The 18,456-nt window shown below is 42.2% G+C and overlaps 1 protein-coding gene across 1 annotated transcript in view; it reads left to right on the top strand.

Moving 5' to 3' along the window:
• Positions 1-8,824, top strand: part of C5 (complement C5) — an 81,786-nt gene extending 72,962 nt beyond the window's left edge. The window contains exons 39-41 of the mRNA XM_070012725.1: positions 5,800-5,883; positions 7,019-7,157; positions 7,932-8,824. Coding sequence (XP_069868826.1) covers positions 5,800-5,883; positions 7,019-7,157; positions 7,932-8,067 — 359 coding nt within the window. The 3' untranslated portion in view covers positions 8,068-8,824. The remainder of the gene's footprint in view (positions 1-5,799; positions 5,884-7,018; positions 7,158-7,931) is intronic.
• Positions 8,825-18,456: the final 9,632 nt, after the last annotated feature.

Raw genomic sequence — 18,456 nt, 5'->3', positions numbered from 1 at the left:
GGTTTGGGAGGGATTAGTTTCTTGAGTTCCCTGTATATACAGGATGTTAACCCCTTGTCTGATATATTGCTGGTAAATATTTTTTCCCAATTAGTTGGTTGTCTTTCTAGCTTGGTTGCGATAGCTTTATCTGTGCAGAAGCTTTTTATTTTAAGGTAGTCCCATTTGTCGAGTCTCTCTCCAATTTGTTGTGACCCTGGGACTCTGTTCAGGAAGTTCCTTCCTGTGCCTATTAGTTCAAGTGTCTCTCCTACTCTGTCCTGCAGTAGTTTCAGAGATTCAGGTTTAATGTTAAGGTCTTTAATCCATTTTGAGTTGATGTTGGTGCATGGTGATAGGCTGGGGTCCACTTTTAGTTTTCTGCATGTGGCTGCCCAGTTTTCCCAGCACCAGCGGTTGAAGAGGCTGTGTTTCTTCCATTGTATGTCTTTGGCTCCTTTGTCGAATATCAGCTAGCTGTAGGCCTGTGGATTTATTTCTGGATCTTCTATTCTGTTCCATTGGTCTTCGGGTCTGTTTTTGTGCCAGTACCATGCTGTCTTTGTTATTATAGCTCTGTAGTAGAGTTTGAAGTTCGGCATGGATAGCCCTCCCATATTGTCTTTATCCCCTAGAATTGTTTTGGCTATTCTAGGTCTTTTGTTGTTCCATATGAATTTTTGGACTGTTTTCTGTATTTCAGAGATGTACGTCATTGGGATTTTAATAGGAATTGCGTTGAATTTGTATATTAGTTTTGGAAGTATTACCATCTTTACTATATTAAGTCGGCCTATCCAGGAGCATGGGAGGTCTTTCCATTTCCTAGTGTCTTCTGCAATTTCTTTCTTTAACTTTTTATAGTTCTCATTAAATAGTTCTTTTACATCTTTGGTTAGGTTAATTCCTAAATATTTTATTTTTCGGGAGGTTATTGTGAATGGGGTTGCTCCCTTTATTTCCCTCTCTTCCTGTACATTATCAGTGTATAGGAAGGCAACTGATTTTTGTGGGTTTATTTTGTATCCTGCTATTTTGCCAAAGTGATTTATGATTTCTAAGAGTTTGGGGATGGAGTTTTTGGGATCTTGGAGGTATAGTATCATGTCGTCTGCAAAAAGGGATAGTTTAACTTCTTCTTTTCCTATGCGGATCCCTTTAATGTCTTTTTCTTGCCTTATTGCCCTGGCTAAGGGTTCTAGGACTATATTGAAGAGGAGTGGAGACAGTGGGCATCCTTGCCTTGTTCCTGATTTTAGGAGAATTGGTTGTAGCTTTTCCCCATTAAGTATAATATTGGCTATTGGTCTGTCATAAATGGCTTTTATTGTTTTTAGAAATGTTCCTTCTATTCCTATTTTCTCCAGAGCTTTTAGCATGAATGAATGTTGAATTTTGTCAAAGGCCTTTTCTGCATCTGTAGCGATAATCATGTGATTCTTGACCTTGGCTCTGTTGATATGTTGGATTACATTTATTGACTTACGTATGTTAAACCATCCCTGTGTCTCTGGGATGAAGCCTACCTGGTCATAGTGAATTATTTTTTTTATGTGTTTCTGGATTCTGTTAGCTAGAATCTTGTTAAGGATCTTTGCATCTGTGTTCATCAAGGAGATTGGCCTGTAATTCTCCTTTTTGGTTGGGTCTTTGCCTGGTTTGGGGATGAGTGTGATATTGGCTTCGTAGAATGAGTTTGGGATAGCTCCTTCCTTCTCTGTTTCTCTGAAGAGCTTGAGGAGTATGGGTATTAGTTCTTGTTTGAAGGTCTTATAGAATTCTGCTGTGAATCCATCTGGTCCTGGGCTTTTTTTTGTTGGAAGACTTTTGATAGCTTCCTGTATCTCATTATAGGATATTGGCTTATTTAATTGGTTAACTTCTTCTTTGCTCAGTTTGGGCAACTTGTATTTCTCTAAAAATGCATCCATTTCTGCCCGATTTTCTTCCTTTAGAGAGTATAGCTTTTGAAAGTAGTCTGTTAAAATTGTTTGGATATCTTGGGTACGTGTGGTGATGTTTCCCGTGGCATCCCTAATCCTATTAATATGGGTTTCCTCTCTTCTTTTTTTAATTAATCTAGCCAATGGGCCATCAATTTTGTTTATTTTTTCAAAGAACCAGCTTTTTGTTTGGTTTATTTTGGTTATGGTTTTCTGATTTTCTAATTGGTTAATCTCTGCTTTTAATTTGGTTATCTGGCTTCTTCTAGTAGCTTTAGGTCCCATTTTTTCCTGTTTTTCTAGCTGTTTTAATTGCAACATGAGATTATTTACTTGGTCTGTCTCCATTCTCTTGATGTGGGCACTGAGGGCAATAAATTTGCCCCTCAGGACTGCTTTTGCTGTGTCCCACAAGTTTCTTTGTGAGGTGTTTTCATTTTCATTGAGTTGTAGGAAATGCTTTATTTCTTCTCTGATCTCTTCTGTTATCCAGGCATTGTTAAGGAGTGTGCTGTTCAATTTCCATGTATTGGAGAAATTTCTGCGGTATGCTTTGTTATTGAGAGCTAGCTTGATTCCACTGTGGTCAGATAGGATACAGGGGATTATGTCGATCCCTTTGTATTTGCTTAAGTTCCTTGCATGAACTATGATATGGTCTATTTTGGAGAAAGTTCCGTGAGCTGCTGAGAAGAATGTGTACTGTGTTGTTTTAGGGTGAAATACTCGGTAGATGTCAGTTAATTCCGCTTGCAGTATGGCCTCTCTTAATTCGGTAGCTTCTTTGCCAATCCTCTGGTTGGTAGACCTGTCCTTTGGTGAGAGTGGTGTGTTAAAGTCTCCTAGTATTATCGTATTGGGATCTATTTTATTCTGTAAGTTTGAGAGCATTTGTTTGACATATCTGGGTGCACCAATATTTGGGGCATATAAGTTGATGATGGTTATATCCTCCTCTTGGATTGTTCCCTTTATTAATATGTAGTGTCCGTCCTTGTCTTTCTGTACTGATTTTAATGAAAAGTTTATTTTGTCAGATATCAGGATAGCTACACCTGCTTTCTTACTGGGGGCGTTTGATTGGTAGATCCTTTTCCACCCCTTCACTCTGAGTTTGTTTGTATGTTTGGCTGAGAGGTGGGTCTCCTGAAGGCAACAGATGGATGGGTCTTGTTTTCTTATCCAGTCCTCAGTTCGTTTTCTTTTAATTGGCGAATTCAGCCCATTTATATTAAGAGAAAGTATAGAGAGATGCATTGTTGTCCCTGCCATTCCGTTTTCCTAAGTTTTTCTTTTTTCCTTTCCTCCTGTGCTTGCTCAGTTAGACTTTGAGTAACGCCTGTTTGGGGCAGGCCCCAGTTCCTGGCTGCTTTCTTCAGGTTGTGTCCCCCCTCTTAGAATTCTTTGTAATGCTGGCTTAATGTTTATGTATTCATTTAGTTTTTCTTTGCTATTAAAAGTTTTCAGTTCTCCATCAAATGTGAATGCTAGCTTTGCCGGGTAGATCAGTCTGGGTTGGCAGTTATTGGCTCTCAGGGCTCGTATGGTGCTTTCCCAGGCTTTTCTTGCATTCATTGTTTGTGTGGAGAGATCTGCAGTAATTCTTATTTTTTTCCCATTGTAGTATAGCTCCTTCTTCATTTTTGCTGCATGCAGGATTGTTTCCTTATTATTCAGATCTATCATTTTTACTATAATGTGTCTAGAAGTGTTTCTCCTGGGGTCTTGCTTGTTGGGTGTTCGATAAGCTTTTGTGATGTAGTTAAGATGGTCGTTTTTGAGGTGGGGAAAATTTTCATTGATTATCTTGTTAAATAGGTGTTGCATTCCCTTGCTCTGGAATTCCTCACCTTCGTCCACTCCAATTATGCGAAGGTTAAATTTTTTAGCATTATCTGCTTGCTCTTGAATATCCCTTTGGTTTAATTTGAGTAATTTTTCCATATCTGTCACTTTTTGGTCCAGTTGGTGTATTCTGTCTTCTGTATCTGACACTCGACCTTCCATTTCATTCACTCTGTTGACAGTGGCTTCTATTGTGGTTTGCATGGAGGAAATGGATCCCTTTATGGATTCAATGTTGGTTCTCAGAGTACTGATCTCACCTCTCAATGAGGTATGCATTACCTCTAATTTGGCGTTTATCTCACTTCTTACTGAGGTTTGTGCAGCTTCTATTTTTGCATGCATCTCTTGTTTGATACCCTGTATCTCTTTGGATAGTTCATCCTTGTGCTCTTTCAATTTCTGATCAATTTCTCGCTTTATTTCTTGAGTCATTGCCTCCAGCAACCCTTGGAAGTAGCCTTTGTCTTCCATTCCTGCTTTGCTCCCACTGGGGCTCTCCCCTGTGTGGCTGCTGGCTTTTGAGGTGAGCTTGCTGTCCTGGGTGGTAGTAAACCTTGTGATTTTTCTCTGTGATTTTCGCATGGAGGTTCAGGAGACTGCTCTTCAATTTTGTTTTGGTGTGTCTGTCTTTGCTTGGTTGCTGATTCTGTATTGGTAGAGAGAGTCTGTGCCTGATCTGGGTTCTGTTGGGAGCCTATTTCCAGCTGCTATTCTGACTTACTTAGGATTCTCAGCTCTCTGCTGTAGATTGCTGGCAGTTCCCGCCTTTGGAAGGGTTGAGCAGCCTAGACTGCTTGTGTTTGCTCCTACGGGTGCTCTTGTGAAGAACAGATGCACTGGATGCACTCTCCCAAATGCTGGAGTCTGCTATGGGCTCCAGGACCAGTCTTTAAAAAAAAAAAAAAAAAAAAAAAACTTTTCTTCCGGAGAAAATAGGTTATTACTAGGATAACATAAAAAAATAAAATAATTTACCCCCTCTCTCTGTCTTTCTCTCTCTATCCCTCTTTCTCTCTCTCCCACCCCATCCTTACTCTACCATTTGAACCAGCTTCATAGTGGTTAATTGAAGATAAGAGTCTCATAGACTTTTTCTGCAATCTCGACCTCCTGAGTAGCTAGGATTACAGGTGTGAGCCACTGGCGGCTGGCTATAATTCTCTCTCTTGACCTTCTACTATTATTATACCATTGCCTGTATTCACCACAAAGACTTGTCAATCAGAAATTGAGGATATTTTCATTCATGTTGTAACTAATTTCCATAATAGTCAATCCTGCCACAGTGAGTTCCCCTATCTGTGTATCAAACAATGTAGATATTTATATTAGGGACAGATTGAGATCAGAAGGATCTCCAAAATAGACAAACCTTTTAGGTTGTCTACTCCATCAGAAGCAAAAATGAAAGAGGTCTTTTCTGAGGTCAGAAGAAGGGTCATCCCCTTCAAGCTGATCACTGCAGAGCTGAGGTCAAACACACAATAATTCCTAAAGCTGTGAAAACAGCAGTTGAAAGGGGGAGCTCTTGTCAGAGAATTGCCAATCCAAGCAAAGATGGATAAGGAAATAGAATCCTACCAAAACCTAAATATCAAAACCAGTAGAGCTGGGCAAGGAAGCAAGGCCAGGAAACAGTGCAGCTCCCACAGCAATGCTGACAGACAGGGAGGCCCCTCCACCGCCAGGGAAGGAAGTGTCTGCCAACATGATTCTGCTTCTCTGAAACCACTCCCCTCTGAACTGTACATCTGATTGAAGTTTATTCTGTTTGTTTGTGTGCTTATGTTATTTAACGTAGGTCTTCATCCTTATCAGCCAGCTCTAACACAGTGGCCAGGACCAATGATTCTGATAGTGAACTTGGGAAAGTTCCCTAGAAGAAATAAGATCCACTTCAGGGTGTCTACAATAGTTTGTCAAGCTTCCTTTCTTCTCTGACAAAACGTGGCTTTTTATTAGGCATGACATCAATGGTATTCAGCCTAAACTGATTTTGATTTGGGTCTTTTTTTTTTTTTTTTACCAGCTTATAAAGTTAGCATCAAGTCTATGACAGAAGAAAATGTTTTTGTCAAGTATACAGCAACACTTTTGGATATCTACAAAACAGGTGAGAATTCCTTCAGCCCTCCTTGCCCCCCTCTCTTCCTTTTCCTCCCCCTCTTTCTCTCCCTCCTTCCCTTTTGACAAATATGTAGTACTTACTGTGTTCCAAACATTATACTAGATACAGAAGATAGAACTTACATAACATTCCTGCCTTCCAAAAGTTTATGTTCTACTTGGAGAGATACATTTTTAAAGGTATTCACATAAATATTCCTCATTCACACTTTTTATGTCAAATCTCTACTGTTCAGATCTCTATTGTTCCTTCCAGGACTTTGAGACTGACAAAAGCCAAAAACTATCTTCAGTCTTCAACATTTCATTTTAAGCTACTTAAAGCACTTTTTTGTGTGTGCAGGTCTTGGGGCTTGAACTCAAGTCTTATATCCCTGAGCTATTGTTTACCCAAAGCGAGCGCTCTACAACTTGAAACATCTCTACTTTCAGCTTTTTGCTGGTTAATTGGATATGACAGTCTGTTGGATTTGTCTGCCTGGGCTGGCTTGGAACTGGGATTCTCAGAGCTCAGTCTTCTGAGTAACAAGGTTTACAGATATGAGCCACCAACACTCAGCCATAAGGCACTTTTTAAATGAAAGAGCTGCTGTATATATAATTATGAATGAATTTTATTTTATTAGCTTATTTTTATCTTCCAGAAAAGTTATCTTCTCACTTCAGTGGATATAAATTCTATAATAAGTAAGGCAAAAAAAAACTCTAAATTTCAATAACATGCTGGCATTGTTTTTGTCCTCTTTTTGAAATTCTGTCAAGTATTTCAAGACTTGATGCTTGATTATTTCTAACCCTATTCCTAGGGTTAAAAATACTTTCCAACTTTTTTTTATGTATGTGCACTGTTACTGGGGCTTGAACTCAGGACCCAATTAGCTTTTTGTTGTTGTTATTGTTGGTAGCGGGGCTTGAACTCAGGACGTGGTCACTGTCCCTGATCAGTGGCTAGATCCACACAGCCATAAAAAAGCTGTGGTTTAAGCCAGATAGTCTGGCTCCAAAGTCTAACCATGTGGATATTGCCATTTTCTAGTAGCCACTCTCAGCAATTATAAGAAACTTGACAGCCTGAGAAAGTTTATTGTCGCCACATTAAAACATAAATGTGTATTTCTCAGGGGAAGCTGCTGCTGAGAAAGACTCCGAAATCACCTTCATTAAAAAGATGGCCTGTGCTAACGCTGACCTGGTGAAAGGAAGGCAGTATTTAATTATGGGTAAAGAAGCTCTGCAGATAAAGCACAACTTCAGTTTCAAGTAAGTCACCAATATTTTAGAATTACTGATTTGATTTGCATGCTAAATCACAGAGTCATTTTCTGCCTACGCTATATAATTCTTACATGCCTTGAGGCTAACCATCAAACCATTATGAACATAAATAAAGCTAGGCACTGGTAGGTCATGCCTGTAATCCTAGCTACTCAAGAGACCTGAGGGTGCAGGTTCAATTCTAGCCCAGGCAGAAAAGACCATGAGACTCATCTCCAATTAATTACCAAAAAGTAGATAGTGATTTGTGGCTCAAGTGGTAGAGCTGTCCCTTGAGCACAAAAGCTCAGGGACAGCACTCAAGCCCTGCATTCAGTCTCAGGACCAGTAAACCCTTCCACCCTAAAAAAGGAAAGAAAGTGTCTCAACTGGCAAAGTACCAGCTTTGAAAGAAAAATTTAAGAGATAAAGTTGAGACCCTAAGCTCAAGCCCCAGTACTGGTGAAGGATGAAAAGGAAGGGGAAGGAGGGAGAGAGGGAGAGAGATAGAGAGAAGGAAAGAAGGAAGAAAGTGAAAGAGGGAAGGAAGGAAAAAAGGAAGGAAGGAGGAAGGAAGGGAGGAAGAAAGAGAGGAAGGAAGGGAGGGAGGGACGGAGGGAGGGAGGGAGAGAAGGAGGATTCTGTGTGGCTGACAGTCTAACCCCTGGGGATCTACCCACACTTGGGCTTTTCAAAAAAAAAACAAAGAAAGAAAGAAAAGATACAGGTTTTCTCCATCATGCCATCATCACAAACACTTGGTATCATTTGTTCTTGCAGGTATATCTACCCTTTAGATTCCTCTACGTGGATTGAATATTGGCCTACAGACACAACATGTCCTTCATGCCAAGCATTTCTAGCTAATTTAGACGCATTTGCGGAAGACATCTTCTTAAATGGCTGCGAAGCCTGAACTATGTGTAATTTTCACTTACAAATTCCTGTTGTTGAAGTTGCTCTTTTCTCCTTTCTTTTTTGTAAACATTCACAATTGGTCTTACTTAGGAAGCTTCCTAGTAGCACTTGCTTTTATTAGAGAAGAGCTTGAAGAGCTGTCACTCTCTGGAATAACATGGCCTTGAAGAACAGATGCTCCAAGGATAGTGGACATCAGGAGCAATCCAATGCACCACATTCTAAAATTGACCACGTGGGAATGTCTGCTGGAACCAAAAGAAGAACCCCACGGACATGCAGTATCTTAAGAAAACGTGGTCTTCACCTGAAAGAAAGCACCAAGAAACAGACGTGATCATTAAAATTTGACTTCTCTTTCAAAATGTACTAAAAAGCATGTTATTTTATAGTAGGTTGGTGACTACTATATAAAGACAGGCACACAGAGTGAGTGATGGAGAGCCTTGACAGGGACAAAGCCGACATTCAGAGCGCGTCAGCCCGCTGAGAAGGTAGGAGAGGTTATCACGCCCTCCCCTTCTACTGCTCTCTTCATCCCCTGACCAAAGAAACTGGGAGTCAGAAGACCTTTGTTACATCCCTATCCAACTCCTTCTTTGAGCTTTATTTTAAACCCCCCAGCCCAAGTCCCAGTGGCTCACACCTGTAATCCTAGCTACTCAGGAGGCTGAGATCTGAGGATCCTGATTTGAAGCCAGCCTGGGCAGGAAAGTCTGTGAGACGCTTATCTCCAATAAACTACTCAGAAAAAGGATGAGTGGGGCTGTGTCTCAAGTGTTAGAGTGCTAGCCTGAACAAAAGAAGCTTAGAGATAGTACTCAGGCCCAGAGTTCAAGCCCCAGGACAGTATGGGGGGGAAGGCAGAAGTGGGGGGAGGAGATTGTCTCATACAAGCAGGCAAATAGTTACATGACATTTCATAGCCCTTTTACCTCTTAAAAAAACAGAATTCCCATTGGATGTGGCAAAAATCCCACAAATTATAGGAATCATTATTATCCCCATTTACAGATGCAGAAATCGAGGCTCAGAAACACAAAGCAGTTTTTCCAACCCAATGACAGGCAGAACTAGACAGATGTCAATCTCTAGGGCTTTCCTAATCTGAGCAAGGCTATTGTGTTCCACCTACTGACACATCATGTGGTTTGTGAGGTTTAATTTTCTAAGATCAAGGCAGCATGAAATTGCAGTGAGTGAAGCATCAGAGGACCCAAGTTCTAGTCTTGACTTTGCCCCTTGGTGGTGATTTGGAACAAGACCCTTCATCACTTTGCTAACCTGGGATGCAAACACTCTGATGACTTTCCTTTATATAGCTCTAAGATCATTTTCCAGTTTTACAATGGGAAACAGAAACAAAGCCAAATGGCATGGAAACATCCAAACATCATGAGTTGCTGTCTCTTAAGTGTGAAAGACGCCCAGAGAAGGAAACAAGAGGAACTTCTGATTGAGGGGGAAAACACCCATGGATACCTGGGTATGGTGGTCATTTTTGTGACTTAGACAATGTCCTTTTTTTTAATTCTTGCTCAGATATCATTACCAAGTAGGCTTTTGTCCCTGGTGTTGGTGTTGTATGACATCAAACATTGACTGCCGCAGCCTAGCTCCTGAGGGCCAGGCCAGCTCCTATAAACAGTGAGATCTACTTCCAATGTCAAGGTCTTTGCCCTTTCACAGACCCTCCCTGTTTTTCCAGAAAAATTCACATTCATAAAACATGCATACTGCTTCAGGGGCCCCCATGAAAGGGCACACAGGGATCTCCTAATTGAAAGCCCCCATCCCCATCCCAAGCGCCAAATTTGTGGCTTCTTAGAGACACAAACAACTGCAAGTTTTCCTTTATTCCTGAAAAGAGATTGGTTCTGTGTGGTGAGAAAGAGGTGTCCCCCTTTATCTCTGATTAAGAGATTAAAATATTCTTTTATATAGCTTTCATAGTGGAAGGAAGGGAAGAAGGGAGGTGGGAAGGGAAGGAGGAAATGAAGGAGGGGGGAGGAGGAGGGAGGAGAGAAGGGAGGGAAGGAAGGAAATCAGGAAGACAGGGAGAGAGAGTGGAAGGAGAGAGGAGAGGAGAGGAAAAAGGGGGAGAGAAAGGAGGGATTTGGTTTTAAGGCAAAATGAGAACTCCATTTCTAAGAACCTTCTGGATTCTTCTCAGCTGGCAGGGTCCCCACTCTTGCAGACATGTTGGCAGAGACAGATCTGTTCCTTGGAACACAATGTTCACTCCTTCACTGTTTCCATCATTACAATCAGATACAGGCATGTGACCTATACAGTCATAAATTATATAGTCTTAAGATGTCCAAACCAGAAAGGTTCATCTCATCCAAACCTCCATTTCCACCTGGGGAAACAGGACTAAAGTAGTTCTCACCTGTGGTTATGGTTCTGCTGGCTGGAAGGCTTGGGACACAAGCCCAAGGCCCAGTGTTCTTTCCAGCATGCCGGTTAGCAGAAGTTACAGGGAAATCAGTTTTGGTATCCTGCAAAGAAGCATGTTCTTGTAGTCAAAACCATTCTGGAGTTTTCTAGGGGAGACTAAGAGCCTCTATCCTGGGGAAAGTCAATAAGAGGTCAGGTGCCACCTTCCAGAAATGCTGCAGGGCAATTTAAGTTGGTGGGGGTGGGGGCCTGGTCCCAAGAATGATTCAATGTCCTTTTCAGGAAAACATAGGTTTTCCTTCTTAAAACCTCAGATTTTCACATCTGAAAAATGGACAAGCTAGTAATTGCTAAGTCATAGGATTTCTTAAAGAGTTCAATGAGACAGTATATGGAATGAATATAAAATGATTAGAACAATGCCTGGCACAATGAAAATCACTTGAAGGCTGACTCATAATACCTCCCTGGACACACTATAGGTGACAACTTCAGTCATTGTTTTCCCTGTGAACATTTACTGAGAAGCATAAACTGATGGCTTTAAATATCCCCTGGAAGACATCTAAGCAACCCTTCCTCACTCCACAAATGAGGGAACAGGCCCAGGGGAAGGAAGGCCTTAGTAAAGGCACCATAGCAGTGTCAGACCAAAAGTACCCCCCCTTCCTCTCCCCCTGCCCTTCCCTCTCCTCTTTCCTCCTTTCCCCTTTCCTCCCTTCCCCTCCTTTTCCCTCTTCTAGTAGCATCCTAGCGTCTTCTCCTACTAACTGAACCTAACAGGAAACCACACCTGATCAGAGATCAGAGCCTGAGAGTGGATGAGGTCCAAGCTAACATTTTCAACAGACGCGATGAAAGAAATCAGAATTGTCTGATGAAAAAAATAAAAATAAAAGCTGGGCACTGGTAGCTCACACCTGTATTCCTAGCTACTCAGGAGGCTGAGATCTGAGGATCGTAGGAGTTTTAGGTGTGTGTATATGTGGGGGGAGGGGTGAATGGAGATTGAAAACTGAAAGAGACCACCAGGCTGTCTGTTGTGGCGAGAGCTGCCCAGCGTCTGACCTGGCCAGGTTCTGGCAGAGGACTCCATGAGGACTTGTATGGTGGTCCACTGAACCCCTGTCCCCAGTCCAGGATCCTGGCCATGCTGCCATGCCAGTGAAATTGCCTGCCTTTCTTCCTGATACCCCCGTCTACTTCTTTTTTTTTTTTTTTGCTCTCCTTTAAAACCATTTGCTCTTTTACCTTTCTGTAATTTTCCTTTAGCTTTTGCCTTTTGCTTTTGCACTGTTACAGTAATTCACCCTTTTCTCCTAATTGCTATGTGTTATATATACAGTTCTTCCTTCTGATTTATTCTGTTCTTTGGGGATGTTTTTCATTTTGCTTTTTCAATAATACTTCTATCAAACATTCTCCACCTTTTTTTTTTTTTTTTTTGTCGGTCGTTAGGCCTGAACTCTGGATCTGGGCACTGTCCCTCAGCTCTTCAGCTCAAGGCTAGACTCTACCATTTGAGCCACAGTGCTACTTCCAGCTTTTTCTGCTTATGTGGTGCTGAAGAACCAAACCCAGGGCTTCATGCATGCAAGGCAAGCGCTCTACCACTGAGCCACCTTCTCAGCTGCTCCATCTTTTTTTGTTGCCTGCTTTTTAATTAAAAAATTTGGTGTTCACAATTTCCTCTTTCTTTTTTAATTTTTAATTGATACATACAATTGTATGTATTTATGAGGTACCGAGTAATCCTTCACTATGTATGTACTATGTGATGCTCAAATCTTGGTCATTAGATAGGTTGGGTATTATGAATAACACTGCAAGAAACATAAGCATGTAGGTATCTCTCTTGGATGCTGACTTACATTCCTTAGCATGTGTGGATAGAATTTGCAGGGACATATGATGATTAAATGTTAAGCCTTTTGAGAAAGCTCCTTACTGATTTACATAGAGACTGCACTAATTTCCCCCGAGTGTATAAAGGTTCATATTTCTTTTATCCTGGCCAACATTTGTTGTTCATTGTCTTGATTATTGGAATTCTCAATAGAGTGACGAGTTGAATCTTAATGTAGTTTTGACATACATTTCCTTTGTGATTAAAGATGGTGACCCTTAAACAAAAATCTTGGTCTTTAGCATGTCCATATCCACAAACATGTATTATTCCTCTTTGTTGGGAAATCTCAGTGGTTCTCTAAGAAATATATAATAAGTTGTTGTCAGCTGTGCCGTAGAACTCATTCTTTTCTAAGTATCTTGGTACATGTTAACCAGAGTTCCTCTGTCCCACTGTCAACATCGCTTGTTAGACTCTAGCAACCTCTCATGACTACCCTCCTACCTCTACTCCTATGAGATACCAGTTTCCATATGTGAATGAGAACCTGAAGTTCCTGTCTTTGCACAAACACAACTGGCTCAGGGAGTGCCAGTTCCGGGCGCTGCTAAGAACTATGTTAAACAGGCCTCTCTTCCTACAGGTTTATGCATAGGGGCTCAGATCACTAAGCAAAATATCTTCAATCTAAACATAGAGCTTACCAAGCATGGGGGCTCAGGCTTATAAACCTGATTACTTGGAGGGCAGAGATCAGGGGTTTGAGGCCAGCCTAAGTAATTAGATGGTCTCTAGACTCCATCTCAAACAATGGCTGGGTGCCGTGGCATACACCTGTCATCCCCAGTGACACAAGAAAGCACAAGTAGAATGACTGGAGTCAAGGCAAGCCCAGGCATACGTGGACATCCTGCCTCAAAAATAATACTAGCTGAGCGCCAGTGCTCACGCCTGTAATCCTAGCTACTCAGGAGACTGAGATCTGAGGATCGCGGTTCAAAGCTAGCACAGGCAGGAAAGTCTGTGAGACTCTTATATTCAATTAATCACCAAAAAAGCAGGCCATAGAGCTGTGGCTCCCGTGGTAGAGCACTAACACAAGGCCTAGACAGCATCCAGATCCTGAATTCAAGTCCCAGAACATGCACCAAAAAAAAAATAATAATAATTTTTTTTTAATATCCAACACTTAAAGAGACTGGAGGTATGACTAGAATTGTAGAGCACCTGCATAGCAAGTATGAGATCCGGAGTACAATTCCAAGTACCACAAACATATACATTGATTTTAAAAGGGGCCTTAACATCAGATCCAAACTCCTACATGGGCCTTTGATCTAGCTGTCCCCTCTCCTGACAGCCCTGATGAATTGATTGGTTGCTGCTATAGGTAGCAACCTTGACCTGTCACCCCCATTTCTGGCCCATGCTCCCCTCTATCCTCATGTCCCAGAAACCATCACCTCAGCATTTAGACTTCAAAAGGTTGCTTAACAAATGAAAACCAATCCTACCCCTTTGAAAAGTCATTTGACAATACATTTCTAGAACCAAAATGGTTTATATCTCTTGTTCTGGTAATCCTCCTTCTGTTGAATTATTTATATAGATCAATTCCCCAAAGCAAAACAAAAAGAGTTCATATACAAAGGTCTTAATTATTCATTCATTAAATAATCATTGGCTATTTATATAGAACCAGATGCAATTCTAAATAGTGTGAGCAATTCTAAATAGTGTGAGCAAGATAAACAAGGTCTCTGGTCTCTTGGAGATTATAACTATAGAAAAGAATGATAAAATAAATTAAGAAAATAATCCATTTAGTAAATTCCTTGCAGAGAACTAAAATCAAGGTTCGTGAGAAAGATATTTACCAGAACACTAGAATTAGGATTTGATTGTCATACAAGAACTCAAAACAAATGTACTTGATCCTGAACCCCTCAACCAGCGGATATAAGAATCCCCCTCAGAAATGATAAATTATACAGGACCCCAGGTATTCCCACACTATTCCCAAAAGCAATGCTCAATCTCAAACGTGATTTAAAATGCCAGCTTCTCCCTTGCCCCCACCAGGGCTTCCTGCCGTTAGGAACCACAGACAGCTATGTTTCTCCCCCACCCACCCCGCCACTAATCAGTTTCCTGACTGGATTCTTTTTTTTTTAAGTATGCCAATAACTTTAAAATGTCCAACATAAAATTTACCATCTTCACCACCTTTTTATGGTACTGGGGTTTCAACCCAGACTGCCTTCAAACTATGGTCCTTCCAATCTCCATCTTCCAAGTAGTTGGGTTAACAGGTGTGAGCCACCAGTACCTGGTTTATCTTAACCATGTCTAATCGTATCAGTAATATATTCATACCGTTGTGCGAGCTGTGATTTCTGCTCTTTCAGGAACTGAAGGGGCAGGGTAGTGAAAAAAGGGAGACGGAGACAGGAGCCGGTGGCTCAGGCCTGTAATCCTAGCTGCTCAGGAGACTGAGATCTGAGGATCTCGGGTTCAAAGCCAGCCTGGAAAGGAAAGTCCATGAGACTCCCATCTCTAATAAACCACCAGAAAACCAGAAGTGGTGCTGTGGCTCAAGTGGTAGAGTGCTAGCCTTGAGCTGAAGAGCGCAGGGACAGTGCCCAAGCCCAGAGTTCAAGCCCCGTGACTGACAAAAAAAAAGGAAAAAAGGTGGGGAAGGAGAGGAAAGGGGAGTCAGAGTTCTTGCTTAACCAAAACATTGTCCAATGGTTTCAAAGGCATTCAAACAGACTTTTATGGAGACCTCCAAGGACTCTCATTCTACATGAACATTGTCCCACCAGGAGAGCACCATTCATTTCTGCAGCCCTAGAAAAATAAGAGGCTCTCTCTCTCTCTCTCTCTCTCTCTCCCTCTCTCTCTCTCTCTCTCTCTCTCTCTCTCTCTCTCTCTCTCTCTCTCTCTCTCTATATATATATATATATATATATATATATATATATATATACACTGAGGATTGAACCCGTGACCTGGCACTTGCTAGAAAAGTCCTCAGCCTTTCAGATTTTATTTTTATTTTTTCAGGAAGGATCCACTGGTAACTTTCCCCTGGCTGGCCACAAACTGAAATCCTCCTGCCTCTGCCTCCAGAGTAGTTAGAATTGGAGGCACATACCTCCACATTTTACATCTTCTTTGTTTGTGTATGTATGGCCCACTCCCAATCCCCAGGAATAGGAGCCCAATCAACTTTGGAAGTTGAGGATCCAAATAGAGCTACCTCTCCTTTGCCTTGTTTGGCTTTAGATTTCTCAGGACACTATTAGATGTCACCATTGTCTCCATGGATGTATGTTATGCTCTCTACGTAAACTCTATGAAGTCCCTTTCTCTTGACTGAAGAAGGAATAGAGAGGTCTACTTTGTCATCTGTTCTCTCAAAAAAATCCTCATTCAACCTTGGATTTCCTCATGACATAGTGGAGGGTCTCAGGACTCTTACAATAGCATTATTATACAGCTAAGCGGTACAGAGCATGCATGCTGTACACACACATGTGCATGTATACTCACACATGCACGCTCACACACGCATGCACACATGCACTTACACACAAGCAAAGATGAATGCAGCAGTTGCTCAAGAGCTTCCATCTACTAGAAGATCCAGGACAGGCAGGCAAGACAGTTCCTGCTGGGAGTTAGGGAGAAGGCTCTGGGATACTGACCTGTGGGCTGAGTCTTAAAGAATGACCTGGATCTAGATACACAAAAGTGAAGTCATTTCAGGGAGAGGAATAATGAGAGCAAAGTCCAGCTGCAGGAATCAAGGGAGATATGAACAGAGCCCTTAGGGTATCTGTGTAAATGCAACACATGGGAAAGAGAGCCATGCAGGATCAAAACTGAACCGGGTAAGAGACTTGGAGTCTTTCTTGCAGGAAGAGAGAGGTTCAAAGGTTTCTGAATAGAGCACAGAAGAACGGAGGCCGGATGCAGGAGGGCAGCACTAGGCCTTGGTGCAATGTGTTCTTCATTTCCTTGAGGCATTAGCCAGGATCCCATTAAGAAGAAAAACAAAACAAAAACCTTCCAGGACCCTCTTTCTTTTCCAGGAAAACTTCTGCCCTGTAGGGCCCCTCTTGGGTTCAGTTTATAAGACATCCAAGCTAATTTGTTCCTTAGGGGCCTTGGCTCTGCTGCTAATCCTGGGGCCCTACTCCCATCTCTGAGTTCCCTGGCTCTAAAAGTTGGAAGAGGCTAGATAGGTTTTTTTATCAGCACCCTCCAGAGCCCCAAATCGGTACTCTAAGGTCTGGGAAGAGGGACCTCTCTTTTTGAGCAAGAAGACCAAGGAACCCTCGCCTACCATGTGTACTGCCACAAACTCTGTTCTGGGCCTCATTGAATTCAGACCTGGAGCCAAATGGGAAAAAACCCAAGAAGCTGTGGAGCCAAGAAAACAGCAAGTTAGATTCAAATCCCAGGCCTTTCCCTTCTCTTTCGGATCCTGAGACCTCACTGAGCCTCTTTGTCTTAATCTGCAAAATGAGAAATAAAATCACCCACCTCACAAGGTTGCTTGTGAAGATTAAATGATAGAGATTTGCAAGTTCAACTACCATCGAGCAGATTCTCCATAAATACTCCCCCAATCTATCTCTGTGTCTCAGCTTCATCTGTTTAATGTGATGGAGATTCAAGAATAAAATTATGTCCGGTGACATTCCCAAACCTCTGTCATGGCCTCTGGGAAGGCCATGGGCCTGACCTCTGGGAACTATTTCTTAGTTTATTATTTCCAACAATAAAAAAATCACAGAAGGCCACTTCCTAGTAACATACACTTGGAATGAGCCCACATCCTCTAGCTTCTCCCCACTTCCCAACTACCCTTGACTCAGTTTCCTCCTCTGTAAAGCAGTCTGAAGATGGTCCCCTTCTCCTCAACTGCCCATTTGATTGAGAGGATGGGGGCCCAGAAGAGGGCGCTCTAAGTGTAACCTCTTGGCCAAGGCCCTGAGGAAAGGCAGTGGGCCAAGGAAAATTCTAGTGGAAAAAATGAAGAAAGGATTCCAGGTTTATGAATCCCAGACTTTGAAAAACAAAACTGCTGAGTTGTCTCCTGAGTTAAGGAAAAAGAACACCACAGCTGCCTTAAGATTTCCAGGAAATGACTTATGAAGAAGGCTCCTGGGCCTGGCTGGCAGTGGACTAGTAGGGAAAACTTGGGGTGGCCCAGTTTAGGTTCCAAAGCCCTGGGAGGCAGGATGTAGTGGTAGCAATCCATGGGTGGGCATATCCAGATTATGCCTGTGAGTCTGCACACATCATGTCTGTATATGTGTTTGTGTGTTCACCTTCATGAAGATAAGCCCACAAATGTTTATGGGCCCATTTCTATGCTCTTCCAGGCATAGTGAAAGGTGAGGAGGGGAAGACACAGCAAATAAGACCAAACTCCCAGAGCTTAGCCTAGTGAGGAATGCAAAAATAGCAGGCAATCTCAATTCACAGGACAAGCGCCTGGGAAGGGTCTAGATACTGATTCATAACACTGGCTTTAGGGGTCAGGCAGCCTGGGATTCTAGACCAGCCACCCATTAGTTAGGTGACCTTGAAGATCCCTTTGTTATTCATCCTCCTTAGCAATGCAAATATTAAAGCCATACCTTAGGAGAGAGTATGCTGTGTGCGTCCATTTCCAAGGGCAGTCCCTAGCAGAGATGAACGCATGGAGGATGTAAGCAGTTAGGATGAGTGGCCTGCCATCCCGTATCTATACATCCACACAGGATGTGCTTACGGAGAGTCAGGCTCTACCACAGGTGCACAGAGCGTGGCCCGTGGACATGCTTTGGGAGAACATCTCACATGGTTTGGATTTGCTTTGGAGGTCATGGTATGTTCTTAAAAAAAAAAATCAAGATATTTCATGTCGAAATCCAGATTTTCAGTTTCTCTTGAAACACTGGAAGAGTCAACCATCCTGCCAACTTATGCATGTGCGTGCCTGCATGCCACCATCTCTGCTTCCTGACAGATCTGTCCTTCCCAGGGGCACCCCTGGCCACGCTCCAGGGCTGTCCTTGGAGGGCTGCCAAGAGCTCAGGAGAGCTTGTGTGCAGACATGTTCTCCGTGAGAGAAGAAGGACA

Source organism: Dipodomys merriami, unplaced genomic scaffold, assembly GCF_024711535.1.
Source record: "Dipodomys merriami isolate MVZ:Mamm:240054 unplaced genomic scaffold, mDipMer1.0.p SCAF_11, whole genome shotgun sequence".
Taxonomy (NCBI): Eukaryota; Metazoa; Chordata; class Mammalia; order Rodentia; family Heteromyidae; genus Dipodomys; species Dipodomys merriami.
The sequence above is the reverse complement of the archived record's forward strand: the minus strand, read 5'-3'. Positions and strand labels throughout refer to the sequence as shown.